This window comes from Archocentrus centrarchus, unplaced genomic scaffold, assembly GCF_007364275.1.
Source record: "Archocentrus centrarchus isolate MPI-CPG fArcCen1 unplaced genomic scaffold, fArcCen1 scaffold_52_ctg1, whole genome shotgun sequence".
Lineage (NCBI taxonomy): Eukaryota > Metazoa > Chordata > Actinopteri > Cichliformes > Cichlidae > Archocentrus > Archocentrus centrarchus.
The window spans coordinates 1359941-1385220 of record NW_022060274.1 but is presented as its reverse complement, the minus strand read 5'-3'; the positions used below and the strand labels follow the sequence as shown (position 1 = coordinate 1385220).

The window sequence follows — 25280 nt, the reverse complement described above, 5'->3', positions numbered from 1 at the left end:
CCCTGGACTCCATCTATCTATCATCTCATTAGGAGCGTGCCCCAGTGTTGTCAGGCATGCACAAAAGCATGTGGGGGTCATACAAACTACTGGTTTTCAGGGTGCCGTTGAATTTAGCCCTTTTGGTTCCTAACATATTATCCAGTCCATGTCCCTATAGATAACCAAGAGTGATTATTTTTCCCACTGAGATCTCAAAGTGTTCAAAGTGTTCCTTTAATTTTTTTGAGCAGTGCATTTGTGTTTATCCATACAGAGCAAAGAGCGGTGAGCCAGAGAGTGCAAGTTGGGGGGAGTAGATTGAGAGGAATGAAGGGAGTTATTTATGACAGAAGGTTACCAGCATGGACAGCTCAGTGGTGTGGTGGTTATCAAAGACATGGTGTTAGTGGGGTTAGGTTAGTTGGTGTTTCTAAATTGTTAATTGGTGATTATAAGTTTGTGAATGTGAGTGCGAATGGTTGTCTCTGTGTTAGCCCTGCAACAGACTGGCGACCTGTTCAGGGTGTACCCTGACTTTCACCCTATGGCAGACCCTAAATTGGATAAATGGAAGAATATGGGTGGATGGAAGGTTACCAGCAGGAGTGAAAAGGAAGATCTGCAAGACGGTCGTGGGAGCAGTTACATGGTTTAAGATGGTTCTGCTGGCAAATAAAAAGACAGGCAGCTGAACTGAATGTAGATGTTGAGATTTGCACTGTGAATGAAAGAATACACATTTTCTCAGCAGATGCTGTTGCATATGAAACTAGTCTACTGAGTAGTTTTGCCTTTTATTTCCTTTTCGTAGGGCAGTGAACACAGCACTGCTAACACTGTTATTTACACATCTAGACATTAGTAACCCAGTCAGCTCTCATCACATCAGTGGCTATGACTATGTGATGGTAATATTCTTACAAATTACAATTGCTGACTACTTGCTGCACTGGACTGATGTCATGCACAGCTTAAACACAAGGTTTCAACTGGCAACGTGTATCAGTCTTAGCTTCCCTCATTAGTTATTTCTGAGCAGAGTGCATGCTGTGAACAAACAAATGTTTGAAGAATAGTTGGGCTGCTGATCTGCAGATTGCACATTTGTGTTTCTACTTAGTGTTACCACATTTCAACACAATCTCTAAACGTAAGATGTCTGATTTAGGCTCCCACTTCACCCTGTAATTACTGCACCACCTAATTTTAATAAGTGATTCTTCTCACATTGTCTCCGTCATTCTGTTGACTTACCACTCCCCTGCTTACCATGCCCAATCCAACAACCAGCTTAACAAACATAAAGCAGCTGCACCTACATCAAGAGGAAAATACCAGTGTTTTTAAAGCTGTGAGAAAGGGTAGAAAACTTTGTAGCCAATTAAATACAGCACAGCAATGTTTTTATTTTATGTTTCACATGAATGACATCAGGCTTTTGTCATCTACTGTAAATGTTGACATATTCATGCAGACGTGATGTGAAAATGCTTATTTAATGACTTCTGCACAGTCCCTCTCGCCTAACCTTCCCAAACCTCACCTGTAAATTCATCATAATGAGTGACAGCAAGATGATTTTTGGGTTTGTCAGGCAGTATATGCAAGTAAAAAGTGACATGAGATGCAGGGGTTGTCACTGGTTGCAACATGTCCATCATTGTTTCTGTAAACTGTATGCAAATGCAAACGTAGCTCACTCTGAATCCCAACATGTACACCGTGCATTAGAATGTTATTCCCTGTTGTCTAGTTTCTTATCAGAGTCCTACTTTTGTAAAACAAGGTTTATAAGTAGGTTAAGAAGCTGTGCCGTGTAAATGTCTCAAAATAATCTCCCAGTGTCTTGTGTGCATGTTTTTAGATGCAGCTTAAGAAAAACAAGGCCTTCAGACGCTTCAAGAAACTACAGGAAACCCGCCCAGAGTTCAACAACCATAAGTTAGAGGACTTGCTTCAGCTCCCCATTCAGCGAATTGATCAGTAAGATTGTTTATTTATGTTAAAAAAAAACAAAAAACAAGAAGCTAGATATCATTTTTCTTTTATATACTTGTTACACAGCTTGGGTTGGTAAGTTCATAGTAGAAGAGTATTTGTCATGCTATGTAAAATACCAAAATGAATGTTTGTTACTTTCAGTACAAAAAAAGCGTATCTGTGGAGCTGCTGTTCCACCATCAGGATCACTGCTGCACGTGGGTCACAGATTTCATGCTTGAGTTCTTTTCTTTCCATTTATCTTGTTTTTCCTTCACCAGTTACCCACTGCATTACACAATGTAGTCTCTGTGACAGTTGTAATTATTATTATTTGATGTAAATACTCAGGCTGTCCACAAACTGTCAAAATGTCTTTTGTTAAGCAGCAGTTTTTGTTGGCTGTAATTTCATACGGTCTTGATCTTGCTTGTTAATTAGTAAAACAAGTGGAGAAATGGGCTGAAACATTCATTCAAAAGCAGCATGTACCATGACACTAGTTTATCAAGCTGCTAGTTTGTATTTTAATTAGGCCTGTCTTATCTTCATCTCTCCATATGTACAGTTGAGCACTTGAAATGTTACGTTCCATTATGCAAGAAAGAAGTAGTCTGTGAGGTGGCCATTCACCTTAACATCCGAGACAGTTCCTTTTATTTCTAACTGTTCCCACAGTTTCAGTATTAATGTAAAAAATAAGGGATGCAGTTTTAGGTGCAATGGATGCTAGGAAGGGACAAATCCTACCATTTTTCTTTCAGATTTGATCGATCAACACAGGTGATAACAAGTTGCAGTCTGACAGTGTTCCCCTTCTTTCACAAAATTTAAATCTTTTGGTAAGATCACAGATTACTCATGGGTCAGTCACTCAAAAATAGAATAAAATAAATAGAATAGAGGAAATGAGGCACTTTTGCTTAATGGCATACCACAGGCATACTGACACCACTTGGGTGGCTGTGGCTCAGGAGGTAGAGCAGGTCATCTACTAATCAGAAGGTTGGTGGTTTGATTCCTGGCTGCTCCAGTCTGTATGCCAAAGTATCCTTGGGCTAGAGACTGAACTGATGCAACTGTCGGAGTATGAATGTGTGAATGTTAGGGATGCCTCACAAATATCGACATTTTCCAGAGCGTACAAAACGTACGACGGGGGGGGGGGGGGGGGACACCCAGCGTACGCTTTTCAAGTAGTTAGAAAATGTCGGTCCGTCTGTGTAATTTGAGCACTGATGGCTGCGGCATCCACACCACTGCACCATTGCGTGGTCTGCAGCGATATGGCCTCAGGTCTGGCAGATAAGTTCAAAGGCCTCATTAAATTCTCTAAAATAGTCCATCATCGATTCACAAAATGACTCTACTTACAATATTAGACAGGAACAAGCTGTGAGTGCAGCACAGCAGGTGTGGAAAGCAGCCAATGCCGACCGAGATAAATTCAACAAGAAGTGGAAGCATTGTTCCAAAAATAGAAACCGTGCGCAGTAAACCGCAGAAAACTATGATGGATTTTATTCTACATGTTCCTGGCATATTTTCATCTATGTTGGCCCGGATATTTGCGCGTAATCTGGCAATCAGGCCGGCACTGTTGCCAACTTTTGTGCAACAAAACTCGCTGTCGGCTGTCTCAAAAATCTCTAGAAGTTGCTATAGGATGAATCGAGGTCCGGGTGTGTGTGCCGTCCCCCTCTGTGCCGAAGAGAGGTCCGAGCGATGCCACAGCGTACGAGCAGTACGAGCGCTGTATGTACACAAAACACGGTGACAGCGGAGTTTAAGGTTTCCGGTGTTGTCAAAAAGAGATTTCCTTTTTGTTTTTTTGTTTTTTTTTGGTTTTTTTTTTTGATAGATGGGTAAGAAGGATGGATGAGAAATGGTGTCAAAAGCTGCAGAGAAGTCGAGGAGGATGAGGATGCTGATATGGCCAGAGTCAGCGGCAACAAGAAGATCATTAGTTATTTTAATGAGTCTCAGTGCTGTGGTGTGCTCTGAAGCCAGATTGTAAAAGTTCATAGAGGTTATGGTTAGCCATATGTTGCTGCAGTTGGGTGGTCACTACTCTTTCCAAGATTTTACTGAAAAAAGGAAGGTTAGAGATAGGCCAATAATTGTCAAGGTCATCAGGGTCAAGACCTGGCTTCTTGAGAACTGGAGTCACTGAGGCAGTTTTAAAGCTAGAGTGTACCACTCCTGACTCCAGAGAAGAGTTGATGGTATCGACTATAAGGGGGCATAGAGTAGGTGCACGTCTTCACCAACGCTGTCTGCATGGGGTCGAGAGTGCAGGTGGAGGATTTAGCCAGAGATATCTGTAGCCAGAATTCTGTACCTGTGGTTTCTGGTTACAACTAGTACATACCCTGAACTGAGGTATCAGAATCCATGTGACGGTACTTATATTGATGTCTCCCTGTTGAACATAGAAAATCTAATCTGTCTATGGTGTGACCGTTAGCCTAGCAGTTTGGGTAATCAACTTGGAATGTATAATGGAGGGATCTTCCTGTTCTTCCCATTCAGTGCATATGAGTCTAGCATGACTTAAACAATAACGTAATTTGGCTCATCATTTCTTTGTGTAACTGAACATGCCCACAAAATATTTTCTTTATAAGAAAGTATTTATGTAACCAAAAAGGGAAAATAGAGCACCCTCATTCTCTGATATGAGCATCTGGACCATAGTTGTATTTGACATATTATCAGCCAGCCTCATTCTCTCCAGCTCAGCCATCTCACTGTGCCTTTTCCTCTGTACATGTCATCATCATTGATTTGTCTGTCTTTCTCAGGGAAACTCAGGAGACTCAAGCGACATGTCTAATTGCAGGATGATTTTAAAAGGCATGGAGCCTCACCTTTCCTTGTGATGGATAATAAGGACAAGCTGGAGTGTGGAAAGTTATGTTGCTGCTGGGGAAGGAATAAAATCATTTCCTTTATTAAGTGGAATTCACTAGAGCTAGTTGGAGTAGTCATCAGCATCCTCGCCACCGAGCTCACAATTGTGACAGTGATGGGGTCTCAAGTTTATTGTGGTAGTGAATAGCAGCCCTTTTTGCCTGTATTGGCTGTGATTATTTGATAATGAAGATGCAGCTCTCAGGGATGACAGCAGTTAGAGGCCTTGGGATATATCTGCTCTAAACCGTGCACCACTTAGTATAACAAGGGAATGGACCAGTGGAGAGCAAAGATACTCTATGTAAAGGACTCTAGAAAGTCTCAGGGTCATTGTCATACATAATAAGCTTTGAGAAGTATGTAGCTTGTGTGCTATACAGACCATGCTTAGTTTTATCTTTCTCTTGTCAAGGTAATATTTTAAATTGATGTCTTTATAGAAAGAATTCTCAAAGACAGAAACTTGATTAAGTGTCTCCTCTGCAGGTAGTGTTGTGATAGTTATGTAGTTGTGTTTCGGTTAAAAAATAGTTACCTTGTCTGTCAGTTGGCCCCAGTTCACTGCCAAATTTGAAGTGAATCTTGGAATGAAACAAAGTGCCTCGATTGTGGTTTTGAGCAAGTTGGTGTTGTGAATTGATTCTTTTGACCCTGAACATAGAGCGCACACTTGAGCACTGAGAGAAAAGGTTCAGATTTTTTTTTTTTTTTTTTGCATTTTTTGGCCACAGCGGCTTTCATTGATAGTAGAGGGACACAGGAAATGGGGGGTGGGAGATACAGGGCAAGACACGTGGGCAAACTGGCCTTCAATATTTTAGGCTTAGTTTGGGTGGTAGATAGGTGTGTGTGGGTTGTGTCTTCTACTTTTGTATAGTGGATACCATTTATTTAATTTCATGTGTTTTGGTTATGTTGCCCCTGAAATTTTGCAGGGGAAACTTTAAAGCTAGCAGCACGATGGTGTGGTGGTTAGCACTACTGCCTCACAGTTAGAATGACATCTGGAAGGTCTGGGTTCGATTCCACCTTGGCCCAGGCCTCACTGTGTGGAGTTTGCATGTTCTCCCTGTGTCTGCGTGGGTTTCCTCCCACAGTCCAAAAACGTGCAGTTACTGGGGTTAGGTTAATTGGTCACTCTAAATTGCCCATAGGTGTGAGTGTGAATGGTCGTCTTTCTCTCTGTATTGGCCCTGTGACAGGCTGGTGACCTGCACAGAGTGTACCCTGCCTCTTGCCCTATGTCAACCCCCCCCGCAACCCTGAACAGGATAAGCAGAAGAGGATGGATGGATGGATGGATGGAAGTTTAAAGCTGGCAGACACTGCAGATTTTTTTTTAAATATTGTCACATTAAATCACATTCCACATTTCATTGACATTTTTGTAGCCAGAACTTGCTACTTTTTGTTCGTACTGTACAGGTCAGTCAACTGGCTATCTTGTAGACTTCACTCTAAATATAAACACAGAGTGTCTTCTAACTTTGTGAAGTTGTCAGGAAGAAGTGGCAGGCCTGTGTAAAAGCCATCTGTAAAACATGCTGGAGGCTCTGTCATGGCTGAGCAGCTCTTTAACTGTAGTGAGTAAGTGTGGGTGGGCTATATAGCCTCAAAATTATATTAGGACATTTCAAGAAAATTTACAATAATGATATTAATGAAAGGTAAAGTTAAGTTTTACTATCCTCAAGAGGCAATTTGTAGTACAGCCAGCAGCAAACAAGCACACAGTGTATGACATCAAACAGCTACAAACAAGAAAAAACAACACAACCCCACATTCTCATTTGACACATCAATGGCGGCAGTGACAAAACAATAGTTAAGTCTGTTAGTCCTGCACCATGGCAATTTGTACATCCCGAGGTGGAAATAGCTCAAATGCTGCTGCCAGAGGGCGAGACAATTCAGCGAGAGTTGTCCAAACCTCAAATTGTAAAGTGTGAGTAAAACATTCTCATAAAAGTACCACCATCATTAAAATAGCACAGTTTGTAAAGGAAATGCAGCTGCTAGTGGGCTTTTTTGCATACCTCATCAACATGATGCTCAAATGTCAGATTGTTATCAATGACGTTCAATGATGTACACACACCACTGTCTGCTTATTGATCTCCTCTGAAGAGAAGACACTGGTATTTTTCTGAAAACATCAACCGTTTCCTTGGTCCTCGCCATGTTAATGTTCAAATACTAAGCTTTACACCACTCTGTGAACTCATTAAGGACAGGTCCATGATCAAGATTATCATTGTAAGGCAAGAACACAATAACTGAATTGTGAGTAAATTTAAAAATACAATGACCTTTGTACCTTTTACAATAAAACAAATAAAAGAGGTGAGAGGACACACCCCTCAAGAGAGCCACTGGAAGATAAAAGAACATCAGTAAAAAAACATTAACTCTGACACATGGTGAACAGAATGTTAAAAAATCCAACAGCCAAGAAATCAGGCTGGGATCAGTGTGCAAACGCTGCAGTCTGTGAGCTAAAATATGGGGCTGAATGTAATTAAAAGCAGAGCAAAAGTGAATAAAAACAAGACAAACAAATGATTTTGGAGTACCAAGATGAGAAAAAAAATCATAGTCAATAAGAAGCACTCTGAGAGCACAAACCTCTGCTAAGGCAGCTCACTCTCTGGGCAGCATTTACTTTTAAAGGAAGAGTGTTATCTTTTGTATATATTCATTTTGTTTTCGTTGTTCTTTTTAAACATAGTTTAAGCAGTTTGTAGTGCTGTAAAAATATACTAGGTATTGATTTGTAAATAACTGGACATGAGTAATTTGAGCTTTTTATATATGCATTGCTCGAAAAAATTAAAGGAACACTTTTTAATCAGAGTATAGGATCAAGTCTGAGATATTGATCTCATCAGTTAAGTAGCAGAAGGGGTTGTTAATCAGTTGAAGCTGCTTTGGTGTTGTTGAAGTAAACAACAGGTTCACTAGAGGGGCAACAATGAGACAACCCCCAAAATAGGAATGCTTTTTCAGGTGGAGGCCACGCCTCATCTTTGCTGACTTTTCACAAGTTTTGCATTTGGCTAGGGTTAATGTCACTACTGCTCAGGGTTATTATCATTAATGCAAATGAACGAAATAATGAAAACTCAAATTGAAAAAACATTTTTCGTTTCGTGTCCTGGGTCTACCCCGGGGCCTCCCCCAGGTGGGACATGCCCAGAACACCTCACTCAAGAGGCGCCCAGGAGGCATCCTAATCAGATGCCTGAGCCACCTCAACTGGCTCCTCTCGATGTGGAGGAGCAGCGGCTCTACTCTGAGCCCCTGCCGAATGGCCACATTCCTCACCTTAGCTCTAAGGGAGAGGCCAGCCACCCTTCGAAGGAAACTCATTTCTGCCGCTTGTATTCATGATCTTATTCTTTCGATCACTACCCAAAGCTCGTGACCATAGGTGAGGGTAGGAATGTAGATCGACCGGTAGATTGACAGCTTTGCTTTTACACTAAGCTCCCTCTTCACCACGACAGACCGGTGCAGCGTCCGCATCACTGCAGACGCAGCCCCGATCTGTCTGTCGATATCCCGATCCATTCTACCGTCACTCGTGAACAAGATCCCGAGATACTTAAACTCCTCCACCTGGGGCAGGAACTCATCCCTGAGCTGGAGAGGGCGCTCCGTTTCTGTTTCGTTTTTGTGTTTGTAAGTTTATTTAAAAGCTTTGTACATTGATAAGAAACAGTTTTTTTTTTAAATGGTCTCTTTTATTGAGTTTGTATTACACAATAGTTACTCTTGCACCTGACAAATAAATTATGAAGACCTAAACCTAAACTAAAACTAAGCATTAAACAAAAAATAACTAATAAAACCAAGTAAACACTCTGATAATTAATCTAATTAAAACTAACTGAATTAGAGAAAAAGTTACAATGAAATAAAACTAAACTATAATGTAAAATCCCAAACTATTATAACCTTGCTGCTGATAGCATGAGGTCATACCTGGACCCTACAGAGGCTGCACAGGTAGTCCACCTCCTCCAGGATGGCACATCAATACGTGCCATTGGCAGAAGATTTGCTGTGTCTCCCAGCACAGACTCAGAGCCTGGAGGAGATTCCAGGAGACAGGCAGTTACTCTAGGAGAGCTGGACAGGGCCATAGAAGGTCCTTAACCCATCAGCAGCACCGGTATCTGCTCCTTTGTGCAGGAGGAACAGGATGAGCTCTGCAGAGCTACAAAATGACCTCTAGCAGTCACTGATGTGAATGTCTCTGACCACACAATCAGAAACAAGCTTCATGAGGGGGGCCTGAGGGCCCAACGTCCTCTAATCAGCTCTGTGCTCACTGCCCGGCACGAAGAACCAGATTGGCATTTGCCATAAAATACCAGAATTGGCAGATCCACCACTGCTAACCTGTTGCCCAGTACTTTTGTCTGTATAGTGTAGGTATTGCCCTTGTCTGAGTGAGGGCTATATTGTTAGCCACACAGATGGCATTTTCAGTTGATCTGTTTGTTCAGCAATCAGGTTTTGATCTAGATTAGCTGGGACAGATTCTTTGATGTGAGATCACATGGGCATGGCTGTAGCTCAGGAGGTAGAGCAGGTCACCTACTGGTCAGAAGGTTGGTGGTTCTGGCTGCTCCAGTCTGCATGCCAACGTATCCCTGGGCAAGATACTGAACCCCAAGTTGCTCTCCGATTAATGAGTATGAATGTGTGTGAATGTTAGATAGAAAGCACTTAGCCGTAGAAAGAAGTGCTTCTTTGAATGGGTGAATGAGGCGTGTTGCATAAAGTGCTTTGAGTGCTCAAAGTAGAGTAGAAAAGCGCTACATAAGACCAGTCCATTTATAAGACTGGGGGGTTAAAACTTCAGCAGACAGGATTTTACCATGTATTGTAACTTTATTGATATCTCCTACCTTAATGCCAAGCCGCAGTAAGCTCACTGGAGCTGCTTAAAGCATTTTGTTGCACTGTATCTATAACATATGCAAAGACAGTAGATGAATCTAATCTAGTGTAAAGTTGTGAATGTAGTCTGTACTCAGCTGGGCTAGGCTTTTACTAAGATGTGCAAGTTTTTGTAGATGGGACACTATTCTACATAACAAAGTGGTGACTGCAGAGAGAAACAGATGAATCAGAGCCATATCAGTGCATTTTTAAATAATATATTTTACTGGAAATCCATTAAAAAATTCTAAATGTAAAATATAAAGTAATTGTATGCATGTCACTGATAATAATTATTTTCTTTGCCCCCTGATTACAAGACTCGAGAGAACATTGTTTGTATAACCTGGTGCCATCAGGTTAGGGTCATCAGTGGTGATAACTCAGAGGGCTTATATCAAAGTTTGAGAAAAATGAATGTATACCTCTAGTTAGGAATGCCACAATAAAGGAAGCAGCGACATTGCTAACATGGTTAATAAAAGTGGTTAAGTTATGGTTTTGGTGCTTAATTACTGCTTTCACATGTGACAGCTTGTCTTCATCACACTGCCATTATCATTTCATCTTGTCTCCATTACTCAGAGTGTTAGGAAAAAGTATCCTAGTATTTTCCTACATTCTTTTGTTTACTTTGGCACAGGAGAGAAGACAGTAAAGTGCATCAGCTGACAATGGTTTTTAAATTGGGGCTAGAAATAGCAGGAGTTAATAATTGTCCAAAGGGCAGTCCTGTAATGTTTCATGATGTTTGAACTTAAAGTCCTCTATATTTGTGTAAATCCCTGTTAGTTACCCTTTCAAAGAATGATGAGATACTCGTCAGAGTCACATAGTTTGAAGTAGTTCAAGTTTAGATTGCAGAGATTCTCTAGACTTCTGTATTTACCATGGATACCACTCCTTTTCTCTAAGCTATTAAAGTTGAGTAATTACCCAGAAGCCCATGCTATGTTCAATCACCCAGAAAGGTGTCTGCAGCACCTCTTGTCTCTTAATTACAAATTCAAACCCTTAATTCATGCATGTGAAGCAAATAATTAGACAGATATTTTCTTCATCTTTTTTCTTTACTGACATATGCAAATGCCCGAATGACCCGACATGTCTGCCAGAAGGAGAGTGAGAAAAAAGTCTGCATTATCATCAGCAAAGTCATTAGCAACTCCTGCTGCAACAGCAGAAGAAGCATATCTCTTTACCAGCACATGTTTTCTAAAGCTACATTCTTCATTAGAATATCAGAACTGCTCTGGAAATGGTTCGGATTATGCTATTGTCTCATTATCTTTTCTTGGTTTGCTGCTAATGAGCGGGACAAGACAGCTCTAAACGAGAGAGTTACGTTTACATTATTTGAAATGTGCCTAATAATGCTCATTAGAGTTCCCTTTATGTTATACTGTCGGTTTAATTAGATTTTCATTTCCACTACCTAATAAGAATGAGGGCGTCCATTGCTAGTAATGGCTGTAATGTATTTGTTATTACAAGAAGAGAAAGAAGGGAAAATGTTTCTCCATTTGTGTGTCTCTTAATCGAAGGAGGGTTAATTGGTGCTTGTTTGTTTTTTATTTAATTGTCAGTGAGTTATGCACTACAAGGACAAGGCTCTTACACTCGTTCCTTCTCTAACACCAGATCCATCACTAATCCATCACTGAGCCATCTGCTGTTTTTATTCAGATTCTATAAATTCATCATGCTGCAGCGTGCATACACTTCACCAAGTTAGTCTTTGACCAAGCCTTTATCGACACTTACTGGCCTTCAGCAGATGGAATTCACTATTTGACATGGAAATACTTGATATCATATAAGTAAATTAATCAATGCAAATGCAACCTGGCAACATCGGATGGACAGAAACATAATGTCCCAGAGCTGTTCTAGTGGATTCATGTCAGGAGAACATGGAGACCAGTCAGTGGTATGAATTCCTTCATCTTTCAGGAACTTCCCACATGCTCTCGCCACATGAGGCTGGGCATTGTTGTACACCAGGAGGAACTCAGGACCCACTGCATCATAGAAGGGTCTGACAGTGGGTCAGAGGATTTATCCCGATAACTAATGGCAGTCAGGTTGCTGTTGCTTAGCTTTTAGAGATTTGTGTGTCCCTCCATGGATATACCTCTCCACACATCACTGACCCACCACCAAACCGGTCATACTGAACAATGTTACAGGCAGCATCCTGGAGGAGTTGGACTAACTGTGCAGCCTCTGTAGGGTCCAGGTATGGCCTCATGCTGCCAGCAGTGACTCTGACCGTAGCCAAATGCAAAACTAGTGAAAAAACAGATACAGTGAGGGGAAAAATATGAGTGGCCTCCACCTATAAAACTATTTCTGTTTGAGGGGTTGTCTAATTGTTGCCTCTCTAGTGCACCTGTTGTTAATTTGTTAATCAATTTGTTAATTTCATTTCAACACCAAATCAGCTGAAACTGATTAACAACCCCCTCTGCTATTTAACCAATGGGATCAATATCCCAGAACTTTAATGGACTTGATGCTATACTCTAATTAAAAAGTTTGTCTTTATTTTTATTTATTTATGAGCAGTATATTTGCTTACAAACAGCCAGACTTTGTGGTCTTGAGCAATAGTTTTTTAGGGTTTCTGAAGAGCTTTCAAGGTTTTTCTTTTTCATTCATTCAGTCCACTCCTTGTGCCTGATCATTTCAGAGGAATGTTTCGTTTGTTAAGGCACTTAACATCGACCTATGGGTCATTCAAGCATTCAGAGGGCACTAACCCAAGGGATGAACCACTGTTGTGTCTGGATGCAACAAACAGCTTAGCAAAGAAACAAGTTTAAATTGTATCTTTTGGCACTCTGTTGCTCACCACCTGTTGGAAAAACACATTTGAAGAAGCTGGACAAATGGAGGACAGAGAAGTGGCAGGCCTAAAAAAACTATCTGCAGCAGATGAATAGTATCTGAAAGTCATAAAGTCATTAAGAAATAGGAAAAAAGAAATCCAGCAAAGACCTGACATGGGACCAGAGAGATTTATCTGGGCTGTTCACCAAAGCCTCATGAGAAATCTCCTCAGTGGAAGAGTGGCTGTCATTCTTAAGAAAGGGAAACAGGGAGAAAAGGCTAAAGTATGCCAAATTACACGAGGAGTGGATTGAAAACCGGTGGCAGCAAGTCTTACAGAGTAATGAATCCATTTTTGACATTTTTGATTCAGATCATAATCAGTATGTATGGCGGTCTGGAGAGAGATCCAACAGTGAGTTGTGGAGGCTTTGTCGTGGTTTTGAACCAGTGGTGTTGGTGAACTTTGTCAAAACTGATTATGAATGTGGAAAAGTAATACGATCTGAAAAATGTCTGATTGGGAATGGCTTCAGTCTTCAGAATGTCAGTGACCCCAAACTCTGTTTTTACCTTCTATACTGCATTTCTATGTTTGTTTGCATGTTTCAGTAAGTTGCTGTACCTATTTCCCTAGTGCAGTATATAAGAAATGAGGGGTGGTGCAAGACTTTTGGATGTTACTGTATTTTTCACATACTACATATACTATCACACTACACTGTTTGTCACTCTCCAACATGCCTTATCTTTCTCATACCACCAAATGGACCAGTAACATTGCTTTTCAGTCTGCTAGCATTACAACTGGCCTCATTCAGTGGCACCACTTTGTCTCTATAAGGAGCCCAGACCAAACAAAGGGGAGGGCTGCAACGGCAGAGACAACTGCGGTGGAAATCAATGTCAATTGTCAATGCACTTCAAGGTCAGATTGTCCTAGTAAAAAGAATAAAGATTTGTCAGGAAACGGGGGTTTTTCATAACTTATACCACAGAGACTCAAAGTTGATATAATTTCTATTAATTTGTGTGGAATTGAATCCACATATTTAAACTAAATTTCAACATTTTGTATGTTGTTTTTCTGCTGTTTTAAATTAAATCATGTTTAAATAAATGCCAAACATTATATTCTGATTTTGTATGATTCAAACTGCAATTTAAAAAATAATTAAGAAATACTTGCACTACTTTATATTGCTGGTGATTTTCCTTTGGCTCTGCCTAAAGAAATCTTTGGCTGAAAATATCCTTTATACAGGGAAAAAAACTGTGCACTTTGGCTTATTATGACTGTGCTTTGTTTTTGGAGGCATCCTTGACTTATGCATAATATTGTTGCACAGTTTTGTCCAAGCCACCACTGTCCAGTGTCAGTATAAAGTAACTGAAAAAATGCAACACTCCAAAATAGTAGGCTGGAATTGCATTGGGGTCTCCAGTGGTCAAAGCTAATATTTGCCCAAGCCTGCAGTGGGAGATTCATGGTAGTCAAAATATGTGTATTTACCTTTCAGTGTTATCTGGGGAAAAAATATAGCTGGCTGCAAAATCTGACCATGGACCATTACATGAAAAGAGTTGGACGGCGCTGTAGAAAAGCGTCAACCCAGCAGCAGGACTGGTATCTGCTCCTTTGTGTGATGAGAAACTAGGGGTGGGCGATATAGTCTCAAAAGTATAACAATATTTCAAGAAAATTTGTGATATTTATGATGACACAGAAAAAAAATACTGAATGTTTTATCTGTTTGCAACTTGCATGCAGCAGCATTTATTAGGACAAACAAAATAAAGGACATATTCCATCCTTCTTGATAAAGATCAAGCTTATAGTTAGGGCTGGATCAGGTGACCCTGAACCCTCCCTTAGTTATGCTGCTATAGGCTTAGGCTGCTGGGGGGTTCCCATAATGCAATGTTTCTTTACATTCACCTTATGTACTCTCTCCCCTCAGCTCAACCAATCACAGCAGATGACTGCCCCTCCCTGCTGGTTCTGCACCAAGTGCTGCTCATAGGGGGTTGTTTAGACTGTTGGGTTTTCTCTGTATTATTGTAGGGTCTTTACCCACAATGCAAAGCACGTTAAGGTGACTGTTGTGATTTGGCACTATATAAATAAAATTGAATTGAATTCTTTTCTAATGAACTACTGTCATTGATGACAGACTACTTAATTCAAAGTGTGAATCTTTTGACATAAAGAGCCAATAGCAGCAGCATTATAGTGCAGTAGTAGTCAGACAGCAATATCTATTGATAAGCGTAAGTCAGCTTTATTTTAGCAATAACTAAAATAACCCAACCTTGTAACTGTTCAAGAGCCTGTATAATCCATCCATCCCTGTTTAGGGTTGGGGGGGTGGGGGGTGGGGGGGCTATCCCACCTGTCATAGGGCAAGAGGCACAGTACACCCTGAAGGGCCAACACAGGCCAACACAGAGAAACAAGCAACCTTTCACTATGGGCAATTTAGTGTAGCCAATCAACCTAACCCCAGTAAGTGCATGTCTTTGGAATGTGGGAGGAAACCCACACAGACACGAGGACTGGTATGCAAACTCCACACAGAGAGAGAGGCCTGGGCCAAGGTGGAATTGAACCCAGACCTTTTAGATGGTATTCTAACTGTGAGGCAGCAGTGCTAACCACTGCGCCACTATAATATTTTCAATTAATGCATTATAAATTGAAAAACATTTTGGGTCAAGTTTTTTAACCAGTTGCTTAAAGCCCTCCTTACACATCGTGTATCACATTAAAATTTATACTGGTATTATTGGGAGCAGTATAGTATGGCACAGCTTTTGGAGCAGCAGGAGAACTGCCAAAGCCCTACAAAATGAACTCCAGCGGGCTACTCGTGCATGTTTCTGACCAAACTTTCAGATTTCAGAGGGTGGTCTGAGGTGGGACCTGTGCTCAGAGACCAGTACTGTACAGCTTGATTGGCGTTTGCCAGAGAACACCAGAACTGGCAGATCCCCCGTCATCACCATGTTCTCTTCACAGATGAGAGCAGGTTCACACTGAGCTCATGTGGCAGGTGTGAAAGAGTATGGAGACTGTAATGAATGTTATGGTACCTGCAATATCATCTGTGAAAAGTATGGGACGCCAGTGTTGCTTTACTGCTGAAATTAACATGTTTCAAAAGGCACAGTTTTTACTTGAAAGTGTCCATTTCTGGTTTGTTACATTTTACCAGCGAGTAGTTGGCGAGTGTTTGCAGACAAGTCAGCATCTTCCATGTAAACTACCAGTGACTGCAGCAATCTGCTAGCGACCAAAACAATCGCAAGCAGGTTATCAGTGCAGCAGCCTCTTTGTGACCAATTTCAACTGCCAAAAACCTCCAGCAGCCACTTGCCACCTGATTAGGGAATACCCATTTTTTTCCTAGCAACCTGTGGTTTCCAAGGGGTTGCTGACTGGTCTCTAGGCCTGACTGAGGCCTCAGTCTTGCAAGACATCAGCATCAAAAGCTTGAAATTCATTTCATTGATTTTAATCAATCCAAAAGCACAGATAACTTATTTTGACACAATATGCGTAATATTTTTGCTAACATCCACAGGCTTTGCTATTGCAAAGAGCTCCCACTGATGCTTTCCCATTTCCACTCACCACACCCACTAACATGGTGACATCAGACTCATACACTGATTTTGAAACAAAGTAATTGCCCCAGTGGCACATGACTTCAGAGTGGGATTAAATCAGCAGTAAATATTTGGATCGTAGTATTTATCAAATGTTGAAAGCTTAAGATTGATCTTTCTGTACAAAAAATTTTAGCATAAATATTTATTTGATGAGTTTGCTGAAAGTAATTCATAAAACTAATGTAATCTAATCTGTGTTAAACTGCATCTACTTCCTGATAAAGAAAATGATGCTAAAGCCCATTTAGTCCATTTATAATCTGAGAATGGAGTAATGATTGGATTTGTTCACTGCCATGTACTCACTACAAGGAGGACACAAGTAAATCCATTCCCACTCATCGTGATGCTGCTGGATCTGTTTGCAGTCTTCACAGGCAAAAATTCTTCAAAGCAAAGCTTGACCTTTACATTTGCATTAGTTGGGAAATCAGACTGTATATTTTTTGGCTTGTTAGGTTTTTTTCTGAGATGCTTTCTGTAGGACACTGCTGCTGTTTGCCTGTCTGCAGTTACAGGATGAAGTAGGTACTCTTCAACAGTGGGTGTGGCTCTGAGAGTGGAGGACCAATGTGACTAATGTTGGATTTTCCAATTTACCATTTTTTTTTTCAAGTAATGTTGTCATCAGTGGTGACCTTATTTATTTTCTGTCTTCTCACAGGTATAAGCATTTCCTACAGAACCTGATTTCCAGCACGAGTCGAGAGAATCCAGAATATGAGCAGCTTTCAAGTAAGAGTCTTGACCGATAACACTGCTGCCTCTGCCATTTTGTTACATTTCTAGGAAGACAGGTCAGCTGCTTTTGCTATGGAGCTGCATATGTTCAGTTGCACACCTGTGAACAAAAAAACAAACAAAATAGCAAAAAGCATTTTAAACAAAATAGTCAAAAATGCTTTTGTTCACTCTCAGTGAAATTCTTCTTATGTCTGACACGCACTTTCTAGAACAAGAGAGTTGGGAAAAGCTGTACAATTATAGACTGCAAAGCTAGTTTTCCATCAGCAGGAAAACAAATGGGGACAAAACCCCCAAAATAACCAAAAAAACCAACCTGTGAAGACTTTCATCATAGCAGACTCTGTTGTAGTGAAAGACAGCCCTCATTATCTTCATTTGATGAACAAATGAAAATGTTCTCTTATGCTTTCATTCCTCATTTGTTTTTATTGTTACAGCACTTGGCTAGTAGAGAAATGAAAGCAAAGCAAAGCTCTGTGTGTGTAAGTTCTAGTTTGATGTGGATTTTGACTTAATTAATTGGGAGCGGATCAGAGGATATTAACGGGGTAGCTATATTAATAAATAAAATCTTCAACATCAACATGAATCTCGATAATGACTAATTTCAGTCGTCAAATAAACAGCAAATCTGACTCAAGTGCGAATGTACACAAGGAATTATTTATGTGTATCAATTAAAATCTCATTGCTGGTGTGCTGCCTTTGCTTACAAATTAAAACAGCCTCTGACTCTAAGATGAGGGTACATATCTAACTGTGCCCCACCATCGCTTTTTCCTCTTCTCATTAGATATCCTTTTTTAAACTCTGCTGTTTTTTTTATTGTGTGTGTGTGTGTGTGCACGCGCAGACATGTATGAAAACTTCCTTTCTGTCAGCCTGGGAATTGTTTATAAAAGGAATCTCAGACACGTATCAGATAAAGCAAACAAGAAAATAAGATCACATGAGGCCTTGTTGTTGTTTCCTCATGTGGTGTTCTTGGTCCGTTTGCTTTTCCAGTTCTTTGGCTCTTTCCCCGCCATGCTTCTTTTTTTTCTCTCACAGTTTGTTCAGTATAGATCTAATTGTTGTAATTGCAGTACTTAAGTAGTTTTCTTCAACTTGCTTTAATTTGACACTTCAATGTCTGAGTCTTTTGTAGTAACCCTAACCAAGTTTGACCTGACTAGTTTCAACACTCCAACTCAGTCAAAGATTTAATGGTAGAAGTCCTCATGTTGTGGTCAAACACGATCCAAACAGAGAATAACTAGAATAAAGAGCTGTAAGAAGAGCGGATGTCTTCAGAGTGTCTAATGGGCTAGATGTATTATTAATGCATCGGCCAGAACTCAGCCCAAGAATACTGTAATTAGGAGTTGTTTTTCTAAAGGAGAAAATGGAAAATATTTAAAACATGCGCAACAAAGGGAAAAAGTCTACATGGATGCCTTGTTTGGTGTACACTGCAATTGTTGTGAAGTTAAGTGAGCCAATTAGGCTGTGATTATTTTAGTGTAGACAAGTTGCCCTGAGGATCAAGTTCATCTGCTGAGTTTCAGTGTTCAGAACAAAAACAGGAAAGTTGAGCTTGAAATTAGAATCCATCTGTTTGTTGTTATTTTAGACACGCTAATGATGTAGTTCCAAATGTTTACAGCAATTATTATGGCTGGCACACAGTAATTGGATGCTTCTGTCTATTTTGATGATTTGCTTATTTGTTCTGGGGCAAATATTTTAAATATTTGCACAAGAAAGTTAAAAAAAATAGTTTGTAAGAGAAGTCTTTAAATGTAAATCAGTGTGGGATGATGCTTGTTAGAGCTGTAACCAGGATTAAGAAGTGAGGTCCAGATTTTTTTTATCTTACTGTATCATATTTAAGGTGTAGTGTGCCTGTGTTATAATGACATGTAGAAAGGTCTGCACTTATGAAGAGATTGGCCCTTTGAATCTTTTTGAAAACTGTAAATGACTTTATTTTAAACAGCAGCTCTTTTTTGCCAGTGCATATATAGATATATAGAAAATGAATGTTGTGTGTATAAAACAATGGAATAACAGGAAAAACAGGTACAGCGCTGTTCCTTCACTTGAAATTAAAGTAGCACAGTGGAACAAGTTACTTATCGAATAGCTCTGGCCCTATTGGGCCTCTGATTCTCTCCTAACGCACTAAACACAACAAAGTAGACTCACTGCAGCTGAAGCCATAATTTTTTTAATTCCTGTAGAATATTTTCAAAGTAAAGAATGTCACATATTGATTTATAGCTGGTCAGAGCTATTAGATGAATTTATGGTCATGTCTATAAGTATACTGCTCAAAAAAATTAAAGGAACAGGAATGAAGTATAGCATTAAGTCAGTTAAACTTCTGGGATATTGGTCTGGTCAGGTAAGTAGCAGAGAAGCTGTTAATCTGTTAACAGCTTCTGTTAATCAGTTTCAGCCTCTTTGGTGTAAATGAAATTAACAGCAGGTGCACTAGGGAAACCGCGAGACAACCATCAAAACAGGAATTGTTTTACAGGTGGAGGACACTGACACGTTTTTCCTACTTATCTTTTTCACAGTTTTTCCCACTAGTTCTCCATTTGGCTAGGGTCAGTGTCAGTACTGGTACCATGAGGCCATACCTGTTGCACAGATAGTCCAACTCCTCCAGGATGGCCCATCAATACTTGCCATTGCCAGAAGGTTTGCTGTGTCTCCAGCACAGTCTCAGAGCATGGAGGAGATTCCAGGAGGCAGGCGGTTACTCTAGGAGAGCTGGACAGGGCTGTAGAAGGTCCTTAACCCATCAACAGGACCAGGATGTGCTCCTTTGTGCAGGAGGAACAGGATGAGCATGATGTGAATGTTTCTGACTACGTTGGTGCAGTCTGCCACATCTTTTTTCACTTTTTTTTGGGGTGTCTGAATTCAGCCCTCTGTAGAGTGTTAAATTTCATTTCAAATGATGTAGCATCCTTTTATTCTTAACACATTACCCAGTCCATATCAGTATAGATATCCAGCATGATTCTTTTTTTCCCTCATTGAGATCTGTATCACGGTCAGTGGAGGCTGACTGCATGGAGCATGGAGGACCCAAGTTAACTTCAATAGTTATGTCCTCCAAACCATCAACGTGTTTCTTAGACCCCATTTTTACAAGACTGCTCAAATACGTCCTACCATTAATTAATGCTTCAGTCTTAAAAAAAGGTAAATCTATCTCTGTCAGGGTTTTAGCCAGAGGTTGATCACCCGGCATCACATGGTTCAATCAGATTCAGGTGCCTTCAATGACCCATAGGACTAACCATTATCACAGAATATTACATACATATTATCGAACTGTTCACCATCACTGAATTAGCAAGCTGGCATTTAGTGTTTAGGATTAGTTTGCTAATGAGTTTAGTGCACCGGGCTGAAATTATTTTTTGGCTAGAACCCTGTCTATTAATGAGCTACACACAAGAGACCTTTAAGGTGGCAGTATTTAAACTATTACTTAAAAAGCAATCACTTGGCCTAACTATCTTAGTTAATTATAGGCCAATCTCCAAACTTACTTTTATTTCTAAAATTCTTGAGTGCTTGCTCCTAGGGGGTCATTGTGATTGATGTGGTTTCACTGTATTAATGTAGAGTCTTTATCTTACAGTATAAAGTAAAGTAAACAACAGGTTCACTAGAGGGGCAACAATGAGACAACCCCCAAAATAGGAATGCTTTTTCAGGTGGAGGCCACGCCTTATCTTTGCTGACTTTTCACAAGTTTTGCATTTGGCTAGGGTTAATGTCACTACTGCTCAGGGTTATTATCATTAATGCAAATGAACGAAATAATGAAAACTCAAATTGAAAAAACATTTTTCGTTTCGTGTCCTGGGACTACCCCGGGGCCTCCTCCCGGTAGGACATGCCCGAAACACCTCACCCAAGATGCGCCCGGGAGATATCCTAGTCAGATGCCCGAGCCACCTCAACTGGCTCCTCTAAATGCGGAAGAGCAGCGGCTCTACTCTGAGCCCCTCCCAAATAGCTGCACTCCTCATCCTGTCTCTAAGGGAGAGGCCAGCCACCCTTCAGTGGAAGCTCATTTCTGCCGCTTGTATTCGTGATCCTGTTCTTTCGGTCACTACCCAAAGCTCATGACCATAGGTGAGGGTAGTAATGCAGATTGACCGGTAAATCTACAGCTTCACTTTTACGCTCAGCTCCGTCTTCACCATGACGGACCTGTGCAGCATTTGCATCACTGCAGATGCAGTTCCATTCCGTCTGTCAATCTCCCGCTCCCTTCTCCCATCACTCGTGAACAAGACCCCGAGATACTTGAACTCCTCCACCTGGGGCAGTAACTCATCCCTGAGCTGGAGAGGACACTCACCCTTTTCTGGCTGAGGACCATGGCCTCAGACTTAGAGGTGCTGATTCTCATGCCAGCCGCTTACACTTGGCTGCGAACTGTTCCACGCAAGCTGGAGGCCCCCACCTGATGAAGCCAACAGGACCGCATCAAAGAGCAGAGATAAGACTCTGAGGCCACCAAGGAAGAAGCCTTCCACCACCTGGCTACGCCTAGAAATTCTGTCCATAAAAATTATGAACGAATCGGTGAAAAAGGACATCCCTGGCAAAGTCCAACACCCACAGGAAATGAGTTAGACTTATTGCCAGCTATACAGACCAAGCTCTCACTGTGGTTGTACAGGGACTGAATGGCCTGCAACAGTGGGCCGGACACCCCATACTCCCCCAGGACCTCCAACAGTATACCCCAAGGAACGCAATCGAATACCTTCTCCAAGTCCACAAAGCACATGTAGACTGGATGGGCAAACTCCCACGCACACTTGAATATCTTCGAGAGGATAAAGAGCTGATCCAGCGTTCCACGACCAGGACGAAAACCGCATTGTTCCTCTTGAATCCAGGGTTCGACTAACAGACGGACCCTCCTTTCCAGCAACATGACATAGACATTACCAGGGAGGCTGAGGAGTGTGATCCCCCGAAAGCTGGAGCGCAATCCAGTGGCACCGCCCCAGTTCTCCACACGAGGTTGCAGAAGTGTTTCAACCAAGACAGCCCTACAACATCCAGACCCTTCAGGAACTAAAGGTGACTCTCATCCACTCCAGGGGCCCTGCCACAAGGAGTTGTTTAACCACCTCAGTGACCTCACCTCAGTATCAGAGTTACTGTGTGAGGATTTGCTGTTTTGCAACTATGTCCCAAGTAGAGTGACAGATGATGAGCTCTTTAAACTCCCTCAGGTCCCCTCAATCCCTCAGGTCCCCTCAATCCCTCAGGTCCCCTTAATCCCTCAGGTCCCCTCTGCTCAGGTCCCCTCAATCCCTCAGATCCCCTCTGCTTAGGTCCCCTCAATCCCTCAGGTCCCCTCAATCCCTCAGGTCCCCTCTGCTCAGGTCCCCTTAAACTCTCAGGTCCCCTCTGCTCAGGTCCCCTCAATCCCTCAGGTCCCCTCAATCCCTCAGGTCCCCTCAATCCCTCAGGTCCCCTCTGCTCAGGTCCCCAATCCCTCAGGTCCTCTCTGGTCAGGTCCCCTTAATCCCTCAGGTCCCCTCTGCTCAGGTCCCCTCAGCTGCTAAGCCTGGTTTCGTGGCCTGGAAGGCCCCCTGAACTGTTTTTTCTTTACCACTGGCATTGCCTCTGGCCCCCTGAACTTTGCTGCCTTCCTGGTGAACTCCCCGGCAGGCCCCTGATCTGTGTTGCCTCCTTGTGGATTGTCTTTTGGACCTTCGGACTGCTTTGGACCTTGTTGGGCCTTGTCCCTGATGGTTTGCCTTTGACTGTTTTTCCAGCTTTGTGCTGCCGCCTTGTGTTCCCTTTCTTGTTTTTTTTTATGGTGTTCTTTTGTTTCGTCTCGAGCCCTCCGTCCTGGTCCCCTGCCTCCCGCCCTGGTTGGGGTTTTGTTTTGTTTTGTCTCAGGCCCTCCATCCTGGTCCCCCGCCTCCCGCCTTGGTCTGGGTTGTATTTTGTTGCAGCTGTCTGGAGCCGGCCCTTGGGGGAAGGGGGGGGTACTCTCATGATCCTGGGCCGGTGGCCCATTGCTTTGTGTTCTTTTTGTTATGTTTTGTTATCTCTGATTGTGTTTATTTGGTTTCTTTCATGTGGGTCTTTAGTTGGTTATGGTTTTGAGTTTAGTCGGGGTTTTGTATCCTTTTCTTGTCTTTCCACGTCTCGGTGTTCAGACGTCTGTTATTTCCTTATGTTGTGCTTAGTCTGCATTTGTGTCTTTGTTTACTTCCTGTTTTAGTTTGATAGTTTAGTACTCCCGGTGTCCTGTCTAGTTTTACTTCCCTTGTTTATTAGGTAGATTCTGTTCACCTGTGCCCAGTGTTCCCCAGCTGTCTCTTGTTACCCACCTTTACCTCCTGTATGTATTTAAGCCCCTGGGTTTGCTTTGTTCTTTGTCGCGTCCTCGTCTCTGCATGGTTAGTGTTGCCTTCACTGCCCTGCTGTGTGCTTCATGTTTCATACCATGTTATGTCCATAGTTATGCTTATGTACAAGTTTAGTTACGTGTACTGCTGGCACCTGTCCAGACTTTTGTTAAATAAAATCAAAGCTAAGTTCAGCTCTTGCCTCTGAGTCCTGCATTGGGGTCCTCTGCCTTGCCTGCACCAGCAGAACGTGACAGTAGGGGACCTGGTGAGAAGCCTCCCTGCATCATTCTGGACCATTTGTAAGCGATCCTGAGATGATTTGTTTAAGCAGAGGAATAATGAATTAGAATAGATGAAATAATGATTAAATAAATGCATGCATAACATTTCCATTTCACTTTGAGACACAATATGTTTAAGACGAGCAATGCTGTGCAGATTATAAAAACAAATTTGTACAAGACAACTTACATGCTGCTCCAAACTGAACACCTGATCAAAAGTAACACCCAGATTTCTCGCAGTGGGACAAACAAAAGACGAAAGGGGTCCAAGATTTTGGATTACTGTGGGAACAAAGTTGTCAGGGGCACAGATCAGAACTTTTTTTTGTGTATTCAGAGATAGATAATTTGCTGCCATCCAGTTCTTTATAACACGAGTGCAGTCTTGAAGAACAGATAATTTAGCTATATTCTGTGGTTTAAAACACATGTACAACTGAGTATCATCTGTGTAGCACTGGTATGAGATGCCTTCATAGTTGTTCAAGATGTGTCCAAGTGGGAGCATATATAGAGCAAACAGGACTGGTCCCAGGACCAAGCCTTGGCGAACACCACAAGACAGGGTAGCAGTGGAGGACATAAAATTAGTAGAAGCAACTAACAAGCTCCTTTGAGAGAGATAAGAAAACCAGTCAAGAACTAACCCAGAGAAAAGTCTAAGTCGCTCAATCAGGATACTGTGATCAATAGTATCAAACGCAGCTGAGAGATCCAAAAGAACAAGAACTGAATATTCACCTGAATCTCTACGCATTAAAATATCATTTGAAACTTAAAAGAGGGCGGTTTCTGTAGAGTGCATCTGGTGGAACCCAGACTGAAATTTATCTAAAATGTTATGAGCAGTTAAAACTTCTGTTAGCTTGTTAGGCACCACTTTTTTTTTTTCAAATTTTGGAGATTAAAGGCAGTTTTGAAATTGGTCTAAAATTCTGAAGAAGGGAAAGGTCGGCGTTTGGCTTTTTAAAAGAGGGTGAATAACAGCCTGTTTAAAATATGATGGGACACAGCCAGAAGCCAAAGAATTGTTAATTATCTTGAGAACACATGGTCCAATGGTAGGAAACACTTCTTTGAACACTGAGGCTTGTAAAATGTCAACTAAAGTATAATGTAAAATCCTAAACTATTTTAACCTTACAACAGGACCACATCATCTGCAAAAAGATGAGATGCTGAGGCCACCAAGGTGGAAGCCTTCCACTACTTGGCTACGCCTAGAAATTCTGTCCATAGAAATTATGAACAGAGTCATGAGAAAGGGCAGCCTGGTGGAGTGCAACACCCACAGAAATGAGACAGACTTTTTTGACCCAAAAAATTATGATCACCAGCCTTTTTGCATCGCACCAAAGTAGCCGTCCTTTTGACGCTTGGAAGGTAGAGGTATCAGGACACATTCATTTAGCCACTGTCAAATTCACTCTGGCATTCACACCTGCCCCATGGCCTGCATCTAACACTTTTTTCCTTTTTTCAACAAAATTTTATTCCATTTCCCTCACACAAATATTAAAAC

The 25280-nt window shown here is 41.5% G+C and overlaps 1 protein-coding gene across 1 annotated transcript in view; it reads left to right on the top strand.

The window, feature by feature from the left end:
• Positions 1-25280, top strand: part of arhgef39 (Rho guanine nucleotide exchange factor (GEF) 39) — an 83340-nt gene that overhangs the window by 29934 nt on the left and 28126 nt on the right. The window contains 2 exon segments of the mRNA XM_030725310.1: positions 1847-1965; positions 16997-17067. Coding sequence (XP_030581170.1) covers positions 1847-1965; positions 16997-17067 — 190 coding nt within the window.